General features: G+C 57.1%; 1 protein-coding gene across 2 annotated transcripts in view; it reads right to left on the minus strand.

The window, feature by feature from the left end:
* PDE10A (phosphodiesterase 10A) overlaps positions 1 to 10,270 on the minus strand; it is a 95,049-nt gene extending 84,779 nt beyond the window's left edge. For both annotated transcript variants that reach the window (XM_069974378.1, XM_069974377.1), the window contains exon 1: positions 9,818 to 10,270. In XM_069974378.1, the coding sequence (XP_069830479.1) occupies positions 9,818 to 9,881 (64 nt within the window). In that variant the 5' untranslated portion in view covers positions 9,882 to 10,270. The remainder of the gene's footprint in view (positions 1 to 9,817) is intronic.
* Between the last annotated feature and the right edge of the window lie 2,826 nt (positions 10,271 to 13,096).

Genomic DNA, 13,096 nt, shown 5'->3' on the forward strand with positions numbered 1-13,096 from the left:
CACACACTGCACCCCCCTCCCACCATGGATCATCACACACTGCACCCCCCCCCTCCTCCCACCATGGATCATCACACACTGCACCCCCCCTCCCACCATGGATCATCACACACTGCACCCCCCACCAAGGATCATCACACACTGCACCCCCCACCATGGATCATCACACACTGCCCCTCCCACCATAGATCATCACACTGCCCCCCCCCAGCATGGATCACACACTGTATGGATCACACATTGCACCCCCCCACCATGGAACATCACACACTGCACCCCCCCCCCCCCCCAACACCACCATGGATCATCACACACTGCACCCCCCACCATGGATCATCACACACTGTATGGATCATCACACACTGCACCCCCCACCATGGATAATCACACATTGCACCCCCCCCCCCCACCCCAGATCATCACACACTGCACCCCCCCAACACCACCATGGCTCATCACACACTGAACCCCCCACCATGGATCATCACACACTGCACCCCCCACCATGGATCATCACACACTGCGCACCCCCCCCCCCCCCAACACCACCATGGATCATCACACACACTGCACCCCCCCCACCATGGATCATCACACACTGCACCCCCCCACCATGGATCATCACACACTGCACTCCCCCCCCCCCACCATGGATCATCACACACTGCACCCCCCACCATGGATCATCACACACTGCACCCCCCCCCCCCCACCATGGATCATCACACACTGCACCCCCCACCATGGATCATCACACACTGCACCCCCCACCATGGATCATCACACACTGCCCCCCCCCAGCATGGACAATCACACACTGTATGGATCATCACACACTGCACCCCCCCCCCCACCATGGATCACACACTGCACCCCCCCCACCATGGATCATCACACACTGCACCCCCCCCCCCACCATGGATCATCACACACTGCACCCCCCCCCACCATGGATCATCACACACTGCACCCCCCCCCCCACCATGGATCATCACATACTGCACCCCCCCACCATGGATCATCACACACTGCACCCCCACCACCACCACGGATCATCACACATGGCACCGCCCACTATGGATCATGTAGAAATCTAAATCATGAAAAAGTCCAAGACAGAACAATCTCAACCGCGATCAACAAAAACCACAACCTGAGATCTCAGAAACTTAATTAAACTTCCAAATGGTTGATCCGTAATTCACAAGTCGCCATCACGTATTAATCCAGCGACATCGTTCATATAAAGAGAAGCCGAAGCAGCCACAAGTCCTAGAGGTGAAAGAGGAGAACGTCCCCCTCAATCCTCCAGCTATCGGCCGTATAAGAGATGGGGCCGTTCTGAAACAGTCAGATGAGCGAATCGCTTCAGTATCTCGGCACTCGGCTCATCAGCCGGCTGCCTTTTAACTCTGTGCCGCTCCTCCCAGGGTGCCTGGAAAAGCTGGATCCAGTCCTAGAAAACTTCTTCTCCCAGTTTCCCAGGACTGGATCCAGCTTTTCCCGGCACCCAGGATGAAGCACCAGGGAGCGGCAGCCGGCTGATGAGCTGAGTGCCGAGATACTGAAGCGATTCGCTCATCTCTACCTTAAGGCCACATTCCACCAACAGATCTGACCACAGATTATCTGCCAAAGATTTGAAGCCAAAGCCAGGAACAGACTATAAACAGAGAACAGGTCATAAAGAAAAGACTGAGATTTCTCCTCTTTTCAAATCCATTCCTGGCTTTGGCTTCAAATCTTTGGCAGATAATCTGTGGTCAGATCTGTTGGTGAAATAGGGCCTTTAGACCATCCAGTCAAAGCACAGCGACAAAGATCGGCTGCAGAAAGCTTTCCTACTGTGTGAATCGATTCCATTCACCGGCAGAGTTCGTGTCTCAGCAACAAGTACAATGGTTTCTGCAGGACCCGTCCAGGTAAATAGCAAAGTAACAGGAATGGAAAAAAAAAAACCTGAAGACTCCTGTTTCTATATTATTATTAATAATAAATTTCCTGCAATTCGGTGAAAGATTTTTTCAGTGTTTTTCCTTTTGCTGCTACAATCGCTATTTTGTACTAAACATAAACTTATGGCAGAAAGCCCCCAGGCCCATCTAGTCGGCCCTGTTAGGATTTCCCTCTTACGTTCTGTTATTGTAGATTTACTAACCACATCTGCTGGAAGTTTCTTCTTCTGCCCCCCCCCCCCCTTCTCACATTGTGTTAGGGTCCTTGTACACAGGCAGATTATGGGGGGGGGGGGGGGGGGCTGCTAGAAATGCTTCGGCCGTTGTATAAGTGACGGTGGCAGGTTTCAAAATGTATCGCTATTGGCCGCAGGTCTTCCTGTGTAAGCGAAATGTGCGGCCGACAATAATACATTTCAATAGCTGCACAAACAATACAGGGATCATTTGTGCAGCCCGGACGCTGCTGAAGGATTTGCACACGGCCACTGCTGTCCGTCCCTCGTCTGCACCCTCGCTAGTGATGTACAATGCACCAGAACACCGATACTGCTATCAACACTTGGTTTGGTACCAGGATTCTGATATTCAATACGTAATATGTATGTTCCTGAGAACAGGGTGGGCGGGAGGCTAACCCAACACCAGCTGCCTGGCCCGCCCACCCCTCACTGACAGCACTGCGCCAACTTATCACTGACAAAGGGCGACTGCTGGTGTTGGCTATTTACCTGTGCATAGATCAGTGCTCTGCTAGTAGAGTCTGCCTGAGCCAGACAATAAGGGGAGGGAGAGTAGCGCACCTCCTGCGAGGAGACAGCCAGGGTCAGCTACTATGGGTCACCAGTGGTCCTGATGGTGGCCGTCATTTAACCCTTTCAATGCAGTGATGTCATGTGATCATAACACTTACATGGATGAATGACTGCGGGTCCCTGCACAGCTGGGGGTCTGTACTCACCCTCCCTCGCTCAGGCAGACGCTACTAGCAGAGCACTGATCTCACTGATCTATGCAATGTGGTAGGAATAGGTGGGATTGCAGAGGTCAGAATGGGCCCCGTCTATTATCGGTCATAAAAGCTCCAAGAGGAAACTTACAAAGTGTGGAAAGAAAAAAAATATTAAAAATAAAAAAAGATAAACTCCCATAATAATAATTCTAAGGGACCCCGGTATCCCATAAGAAAGAAAACCTATCGGACCCCATCAATGAGCAGCAGCCGGAACATTAAAGAGATCAAATTCCCCATATTGTGCGATAAATAACAGAAGAGCCAAACCAGAGGACAGCGGCCCCCCAGCGCCAGAGGACAGCGGCCCCCCCAGCGCCAGAGGACAGCGGCCCCCCCAGCGCCAGAGGACAGCGGCCCCCCCAGCGCCAGAGGACAGCGCCCCCCCTGCGCCAAAGGACACCAGACGCCTGCAGCACCCCAGCGCCAGAGGACAGCGACCGCCCCAGCGCCAAAGGACACCAGACGCCTGCAGCACCCCAGCGCCAGAGGACAGCGCCCCCCCTGCGCCAAAGGACACCAGACGCCTGCAGCACCCCAGCGCCAGAGGACAGCGGCCCCCCCAGAGCCAGAGGACACCAGACGCCTGCAGCACCCCAACACTAGAGGACAGCGGCCCCCCAGCGCTAGAGGACAGCGCCCCCCCCAGCGCCAGAGGACAGCGCCCCCCCCAGCGCCAGAGGACTGCGGCCCCCCCAGCGCCAGAGGACAGCGGCCCCCCCAGCGCCAGAGGACAGCGGCCCCCCAGCACCAGAGGACACCAGACGCCTGCAGCACCCCAACACTAGAGGACAGCGGCCCCCCAGCACCAGAGGACACCAGACGCCTGCAGCACCCCAACGCTAGAGGACACCAGACGCCTGCAGCACCCCAACACTAGAGGACAGCGCCCCCCAGCGCCAGAGGACAGCGGCCCCCCCAGCGCCAGAGGACACCAGACGCCTGCAGCACCCCAGCGCCAGAGGACAGCGGCCCCCCAGCGCCAGAGGACAGCGGCCCCCCAGCGCCAGAGGACACCAGACGCCTGCAGCACCCCAGCGCCAGAGGACAGCGGCCCCCCAGCGCCAGAGGACACCAGACGCCTGCAGCACCCCAGCGCCAGAGGACAGCAGCCCCCCAGCGCCAGAGGACACCAGACGCCTGCAGCACCCCAGCACCAGAGGACAGCGCACCCCAGCAGCTGAAGCCTTGCTCCCCCGCACACAAGGATTATACAGTCAGCAACTAGGGCACCAAACCAGCTACTGGGAAATCACAATTGGTAAAATAACCACAGTCCCCGCAGGGCAGAGTACAGGCAGCACAGTCCCCGCTGTGCAGAGTACAGGCAGCACAGAGTACAGGCAGCACAGTCCCCGCAGGGCAGACTACAGGCAGCACAGTCCCCGCAGTGCAGAGTACAGGCAGCACAGAGTACAGGCAGCACAGAGTACAGGCAGTGCAGAGTACAGGCAGCACAGTCTCCGCAGGGCAGAGTACAGGCAGCACAGAGTACAGGCAGCACAGAGTACAGGCAGCACAGTCCCCGCAGGGCAGACTACAGGCAGCGCAGAGTACAGGCAGCACAGTCCCCGCAGGGCACAGTACAGGCAGTGCAGAGTACAGGCAGCACAGTCCCCGCAGGGCAGAGTACAGGCAGCACAGAGTACAGGCAGCACAGTCCCCGCAGTGCAGACTACAGGCAGCACAGTCCCCGCAGTGCAGACTACAGGCAGCACAGAGTACAGGCAGCACAGTCCCCGCAATGCAGAGTACAGGCAGCACAGAGTACAGGCAGTGCAGAGTACAGGCAGCACAGTCTCCGCAGTGCAGAGTACAGGCAGCGCAGAGTACAGGCAGCACAGAGTACAGGCAGCACAGAGTACAGGCAGCACAGAGTACAGGCAGCACAGAGTACAGGCAGCACAGAGTACAGGCAGCACAGAGTACAGGCAGCACAGAGTACAGGCAGCACAGAGTACAGGCAGCACAGAGTACAGGCAGCACAGTCCCCGCAGGGCACAGTACAGGCAGTGCAGAGTACAGGCAGCACAGTCCCCGCAGGGCAGAGTACAGGCAGCACAGTCCCCGCAGGGCAGAGTACAGGCAGCACAGTCCCCGCAGGGCAGAGTACAGGCAGCACAGAGTACAGGCAGCACAGTCCCCGCAGGGCAGAGTACAGGCAGCACAGAGTACAGGCAGCACAGAGTACAGGCAGCACAGAGTACAGGCAGCACAGAGTACAGGCAGCACAGAGTACAGGCAGCACAGAGTACAGGCAGCACAGAGTACAGGCAGCACAGAGTACAGGCAGCACAGAGTACAGGCAGCACAGTCCCCGCAGTGCAGACTACAGGCAGCACAGTCGGGGACTACAGGCAGCACAGTCCCCGCAGTGCAGACTACAGGCAGCACAGTCCCCGCAGTGCAGACTACAGGCAGCACAGTCCCCGCAGTGCAGAGTGCAGGCAGCACAGTCCCCGCAGTGCAGAGTACAGGCAGCACAGTCCCCACAGTGCAGAGTACAGGCAGCACAGAGTACAGACAGCACAGTCCCCGCAGTGCAGAGTACAGGCAGCACAGTCCCCGCAGTGCAGAGTACAGGCAGCACAGAGTACAGGCAGCACAATCCCCGCAGTGCAGAGTACAGGCAGCGCAGAGTACAGGCAGCACAGAGTACAGGCAGCACAGAGTACAGGCAGCACAGAGTACAGGCAGCACAGAGTACAGGCAGCACAGAGTACAGGCAGCACAGAGTACAGGCAGCACAGTCCCCGCAGTGCAGAGTACAGGCAGCACAGTCCCCGCAGTGCAGAGTACAGGCAGCACAGAGTACAGGCAGCACAGTCCCCGCAGGGCAGAGTACAGGCAGCACAGAGTACAGGCAGCACAGAGTACAGGCAGCACAGAGTACAGGCAGCACAGTCCCCGCAGGGCAGAGTACAGGCAGCACAGAATACAGGCAGCACAGTCCCCACAGTGCAGACTACAGGCAGCACAGTCCCCGCAGTGCAGACTACAGGCAGCACAGTCCCCGCAGTGCAGACTACAGGCAGCACAGTCCCCGCAGTGCAGACTACAGGCAGCACAGTCCCCGCAGTGCAGACTACAGGCAGCACAGTCCCCGCAGTGCAGACTACAGGCAGCACAGTCCCCGCAGTGCAGACTACAGGCAGCACAGAGTACAGGCAGCACAGTCCACGCAGGGCAGAGTACAGGCAGCACAGTCCCCGCAGGACAGAGTACAGGCAGCACAGAGTACAGGCAGCACAGTCCCCGCAATGCAGAGTACAGGCAGCACAGAGTACAGACAGCACAGTCCCCGCAGTGCAGAGTACAGGCAGCACAGAGTACAGGCAGCACAGTCCCTGCAGTGCAGAGTACAGGCAGCACAGTCCCCGCAGTGCACAGTACAGGCAGCACAGTCCCCGCAGTGCACAGTACAGGCAGCACAGTCCCCGCAGTGCACAGTACAGGCAGCACAGTCCCCGCAGTGCACAGTACAGGCAGCACAGTCCCCGCAGTGCAGAGTACAGGCAGCACAGAGTACAGACAGCACAGTCCCCGCAGTGCAGAGTACAGGCAGCACAGAGTACAGACAGCACAGTCCCCGCAGTGCAGAGTACAGGCAGCACAGAGTACAGGCAGCACAGTCCCCGCAGTGCAGAGTACAGGCAGCACAGTCCCCGCAGTGCACAGTACAGGCAGCACAGTCCGCGCAGTGCACAGTACAGGCAGCACAGTCCCCGCAGTGCAGAGTACAGGCAGCACAGAGTACAGGCAGCACAGTCCCCGCAGTGCAGAGTACAGGCAACACAGTCCCCGCAGTGCAGAGTACAGGCAACACAGTCCCCGCAGTGCACAGTACAGGCAGCACAGTCCCCGCAGTGCACAGTACAGGCAGCACAGTCCCCGCAGTGCACAGTACAGGCAGCACAGTCCCCGCAGTGCACAGTACAGGCAGCACAGTCCCCGCAGTGCACAGTACAGGCAGCACAGTCCCCGCAGTGCAGAGTACAGGCAGCACAGAGTACAGGCAGCACAGTCCCCGCAGTGCAGAGTACAGGCAACACAGTCCCCGCAGTGCAGAGTACAGACAGCACAGTCCCCGCAGTGCAGAGTACAGACAGCACAGTCCCCGCAGTGGAGAGTACAGGCAGCACAGTGTACAGACAGCACAGTCCCCGCAGTGCAGACTACAGGCAGCACAGTCCCCGCAGGACAGAGTACAGGCAGCACAGAGTACAGGCAGCACAGTCCCCGCAATGCAGAGTACAGGCAGCACAGAGTACAGACAGCACAGTCCCCGCAGTGCAGAGTACAGGCAGCACAGAGTACAGACAGCACAGTCCCCGCAGTGCAGAGTACAGGCAGCACAGAGTACAGGCAGCACAGTCCCCGCAGTGCAGAGTACAGGCAGCACAGTCCCCGCAGTGCAGAGTACAGGCAGCACAGTCCCCGCAGTGCAGAGTACAGGCAGCACAGTCCCCGCAGTGCAGAGTACAGGCAGCACAGAGTACAGGCAGCACAGAGTACAGGCAGCACAGTCCCCGCAGTGCAGAGTACAGGCAGCACAGTCCCCGCAGTGCAGAGTACAGGCAGCACAGTCCCCGCAGTGCAGAGTACAGGCAGCACAGTCCCTGCAGTGCAGACTACAGGCAGCACAGAGTACAGGCAGCACAGAGTACAGGCAGCACAGTCCCCGCAGTGCAGAGTACAGGCAGCGCAGACTACAGGCAGCACAGTCCCCACAGTGCAGACTACAGGCAGCACAGTCCCCACAGTGCAGAGTACAGGCAGCACAGTCCCCGCAGTGCAGAGTACAGGCAGCACAGAGTACAGACAGCACAGTCCCCGTAGTGCAGAGTACAGGCAGCACAGTCCCCGCAGTGCAGAGTACAGGCAGCACAGTCCCCGCAGTGCAGAGTACAGGCAGCACAGTCCCCGCAGTGCAGGCAGCACAGTGCCCGCAGGGCAGAGTACAGGCAGCACAGTCCCCGCAGTGCAGACTACAGGCAGCACAGTCCCCGCAGTGCAGAGTACAGACAGCACAGTCCCCGCAGGGCAGAGTACAGGCAGCACAGTCCCCGCAGGGCAGAGTACAGGCAGCACAGTCCCCGCAGGGCAGAGTACAGGCAGCACAGAGTACAGGCAGCACAGTCCCCGCAGTGCAGAGTACAGGCAGCACAGTCCCCGCAGGGCAGAGTACAGGCAGTACAGAGTACAGGCAGCACAGTCCCCGCAGTGCAGACTACAGGCAGTACAGAGTACAGACAGCACAGTCCCCGCAGTGCAGAGTACAGGCAGCACAGTCCCCGCAGTGCAGAGTACAGGCAGCACAGTCCCCGCAGGGCAGAGTACAGGCAGCACAGTCCCTGCAGTGCAGAGTACAGGCAGCACAGTCCCCGCAGGGCAGAGTACAGGCAGCACAGTCCCCACAGGGCAGAGTACAGGCAGCACAGTCCCCGCAGTGCAGACTACAGGCAGCACAGAGTACAGGCAGCACAGTCCCCGCAGTGCAGAGTACAGACAGCACAGTCCCCGCAGTGCAGAGTACAGACAGCACAGTCCCCGCAGTGCAGAGTACAGGCAGCACAGTCCCCGCAGGGCAGAGTACAGGCAGCACAGAGTACCGGCAGCACAGTCCCCGCAGTGCAGAGTACAGGCAGCACAGAGTACAGGCAGCACAGAGTACAGGCAGCACAGTCCCCGCAGTGCAGAGTACAGGCAGCACAGTCCCCGCAGGGCAGAGTACAGACAGCACAGTCCCCGCAGTGCAGAGTACAGACAGCACAGTCCCCGCAGTGCAGACTACAGGCAGCACAGTCCCCGCAGTGCAGAGTACAGACAGCACAGTCCCCGCAGTGCAGAGTACAGGCAGCACAGTCCCCGCAGGGCAGAGTACAGGCAGCACAGAGTACCGGCAGCACAGTCCCCGCAGTGCAGAGTACAGGCAGCACAGTCCCCGCAGTGCAGAGTACAGGCAGCACAGTCCCCGCAGTGCAGAGTACAGGCAGCACAGTCCCCGCAGTGCAGAGTACAGGCAGCACAGAGTACAGACAGCACAGTCCCCGCAGTGCAGAGTACAGGCAGCACAGTCCCCGCAGTGCAGAGTACAGGCAGCACAGAGTACAGGCAGCACAGTCCCCGCAGGGCAGAGTACAGGCAGCACAGTCCCCGCAGTGCAGAGTACAGGCAGCACAGAGTACAGGCAGCACAGTCCCCGCAGTGCAGAGTACAGACAGCACAGTCCCCGCAGGGCAGAGTACAGGCAGCACAGTCCCAGCAGGGCAGAGTACAGGCAGCACAGAGTACAGGCAGCACAGTCCCCGCAGTGCAGAGTACAGGCAGCACAGAGTACAGGCAGCACAGTCCCCGCAGTGCAGAGTACAGGCAGCACAGTCCCCGCAGTGCAGAGTACAGGCAGCACAGTCCCCGCAGTGCAGAGTACAGGCAGCACAGTCCCCGCAGTGCAGAGTACAGGCAGCACAGTCCCCGCAGTGCAGAGTACAGGCAGCACAGAGTACAGGCAGCACAGAGTACAGGCAGCACAGTCCCCGCAGTGCAGAGTACAGGCAGCACAGTCCCCGCAGTGCAGAGTACAGGCAGCACAGTCCCCGCAGTGCAGAGTACAGGCAGCACAGTCCCCGCAGTGCAGAGTACAGGCAGCACAGAGTACAGGCAGCACAGAGTACAGGCAGCACAGTCCCCGCAGTGCAGAGTACAGGCAGCACAGTCCCCGCAGTGCAGAGTACAGGCAGCACAGTCCCCGCAGTGCAGAGTACAGGCAGCACAGTCCCCGCAGTGCAGAGTACAGGCAGCACAGAGTACAGACAGCACAGTCCCCGCAGGGCAGAGTACAGACACTTACTGGCGCCGGTGAAGCAGTCCGTTATCCTCCTGAAGCAGCCATCAGGCGGGGGTCCATCTTCCATGTCTGGGGACGGATCCGCGGGAAGCCGCCCCCCTGTGCGGGTGTCAGCCGGCTGCGGGTGCTGCTGGGTGGGGGACTCCGCGCTCCTCTCCTCCCACCTCTCTGTGCGGCTTCCCTCTGCACTCCGCGCTTCCTCCTCTGCCGGCGATGATGTGCGGGGAAGAGGGTGGGGTGGTGGGCGGAGACATGACGGGCCTGAGAGCCGGCTGAGGAGACGGGGGGGCGGGCAGTGAGGCTGAGGGGGCGGGGCGGAGGCCAACAGGGCGACTGAGGGGGCGGAGCAGGGGCGGGAACAGGGGCGGAGGGGGCGGGGCGGAGTGCGGACACTGCGGCTGAGGGGGCGGACACTGCGTCTGAAAGGGCGGAGCAGGGGCGGAGGGCGGACAATGCGGATAGAGGAGCGGAGCGGGACGGGAAGTGCCACTGGCGGGGAGGAGCGTGGGGCGTGCAGTACGGCTAAAAGGGGAGGAGCGTGGGGCGTGCAGTACGGCTAAAAGGGGAGGGGCGTGGGCGTGCAGTACGGCTAAAAGGGGAGGGGCGTGGGCGTGCAGTACGGCTAAAAGGGGAGGGGCGGAGGCGGGCTCTGCAGCTATGGGGCGGAGGGTGCGCTTGGGGAGGAGCTCCAGCTCTGTAGCGGGTGAGGATACGGCGGCTGCTCGCTCTGCACGGTATATACAGCGGCGTATACACGGACGGATGTCACACAGACCCCCGGTTACCCCCAGATACTGCGGCTGTTCCATCTATCAGAGCGGGAGGAAGATGGGACGCGGCTGCACGGCCGATAGGAAGTGCTGTACTGCGCCACAGCCTGAGGGGGCGCTTATCTGCCTCACAGTCCTGGGCTGGATGACAGTGTACGGAACCGGGCGAATCCAACCTGACAGGGCTGAAGAAGTTGGATGCAGCCCTAAGACCGTATTCACACGTCCTGTCTGTGGTTGCCATCACACATCAGCTTGGTGCCCAATAGTCATATTCACACATCTGCGTTTTCACACCTCTGCAATCCATTCCGTGAATAAGTAATAAATAAGTAGGATATATCCGTGTGCGGAGCGCGACTGCTTTACAGATCAGACAATGTAAGTCTATGGGATCCCGGGGTTAGGATATTTGTGAATAAAGCAGATCAGATACAGGCAGGCTAGTCACTGGCTACTTACAGGCTAGTCACTGGCTACTTACAGACTAGTCACTGGCTACTTACAGGCTACTTACAGACTAGTCACTGGCTACTTACAGACTAGTCACTGGCTACTTACAGACTAGTCACTGGCTACTTACAGGCTACTTACAGGCTAGTCACTGGCTACTTACAGGCTAGTCACTGGCTACTTACAGGCTAGTCACAGGCTACTTACAGGCTAGTCACAGGCTACTTACAGGCTAGTCACTGGCTAGTCACTGGCTACTTACAGGCTAGTTACGGGTTAGTCACTGGCTACTTACAGGCTAGTTACGGGTTAGTCACTGGCCACTTACAGGCTAGTCACTGGCTAGTTACTGGCTACTTACTGGTTAGTCACTGGCTACTTACAGACTAGTTACAGGCTAGTCACTGGCTAGTTACAGGTTAGTCACTCGCTACTTACAGACTAGTTACAGGCTAGTCACTGGCTAGTTACAGACTAGTTACAGGCTCGTTCCTGGCTACTTACAGGCTAGTTTCATGTTAGTTACATTTGGTTTTTACTAGTTCAACTTTATTAAGTAGAACTGTAGAGTTTTAGTGGATACAGATGCATCACGGATCAAGCTTTAACAGTAGCTGACCTGAAAAATGACTGAACGTGTGAATGAGGCCTCAGGCTGCCTAGAAAACATGGAGTCCACCATAGACCATGTCTTACAGGACTCCCTTGGGCTGCATCCAACTTCTTCAGCCACCAGTGTTCCAATATGAATCCGATGATGCTGGAGTTTCGCTTATCTCTTTCTGAATCTTTGCTTAGTCTCGGCAAATTAGTCAAGTGGGCGGTCCTCCCCAGTGACAGCCAGCTCTCCCTGTATGCACTTTACACAGGGAGCTGTTAGTCACTGAGCCCCCTGACTACCTGGTTTACACTGAGCAGAAATTTACATGAATAGAAGTCAGGCAGGGTTCACACCAAGTTTTTTCCATTCCTTTTTTTCATACATTTTTGTATTTGTGTGCATCTGTATTGATCTGATTTTCTATTTACTTCCATTATAAATTAAAACATCAAAACACATCCGTTTTTTTCAACGTACACAAAAACATGGCTAACCTTATTTTTATGCACGTTAAAAAAACGTATATCCTCTGACTACCGTTTTATCATGGAAGTCAGTGGATCAAAAGGGATGCACAGAAATGCATCCGTATTTCCATCAGTAGTTTGAACCTAGCCTAATCGTGGAATCTCCGGATGTTCTATAACATGATACCTGCAGAGCGGACGCCATTTTCTAACTGATGGTATAGATCATGTTTGTTACATGGTTTTAAAGTTTTATTTATATAATGGCGTGAGGGTGATTTAAACTTTTTTTTTTTTAATTCCCCTGGAGGTTTATTATATACAATCATTAGATTACATACAATGATCAACGTTGTACCATAGTATACCATTCTTCTAGAGTCTGCCTGAGGCCATTACACACCACTGATCAGTGTTATGTCATCTTCTCATAGAGTCTGCCTGAGGCCATTACATAGCACCGATCAGTGTGATCTGCCTGAGGCCATTACACACCACTGATCAGTGTTATGTCATCTTCTCATAGAGTCTGCCTGAGGCCATTACATAGCACTGATCAGTGTTATGTCATCTTCTCATAGAGTCTGCCTGAGGCCATTACATAGCACTGATCAGTGTGATCTGCCTGAGGCCATTACATAGCACCAATCAGTGTGATCTGCCTGAGGCCATTACACACCACTGATCAGTGTTATGTCATCTTCTCATAGAGTCTGCCTGAGGCCATTACATAGCACTGATCAGTGTTATGTCATCTTCTCATAGAGTCTGCCTGAGGCCATTACATAGCACTGATCAGTGTGATCTGCCTGAGGCCATTACATAGCACCGATCAGTGTGATCTGCCTGAGGCCATTACACACCACTGATCAGTGTTATGTCATCTTCTCATAGAGTCTGCCTGAGGCCATTACACACCACTGATCAGTGTGATCTGCCTGAGGCCATTACACACCACTGATCAGTGTGATCTGCCTGAGGCCATTACACA

The sequence above is a fragment of the Dendropsophus ebraccatus genome, chromosome 6 (genome assembly GCF_027789765.1).
Source record: "Dendropsophus ebraccatus isolate aDenEbr1 chromosome 6, aDenEbr1.pat, whole genome shotgun sequence".
Lineage (NCBI taxonomy): Eukaryota > Metazoa > Chordata > Amphibia > Anura > Hylidae > Dendropsophus > Dendropsophus ebraccatus.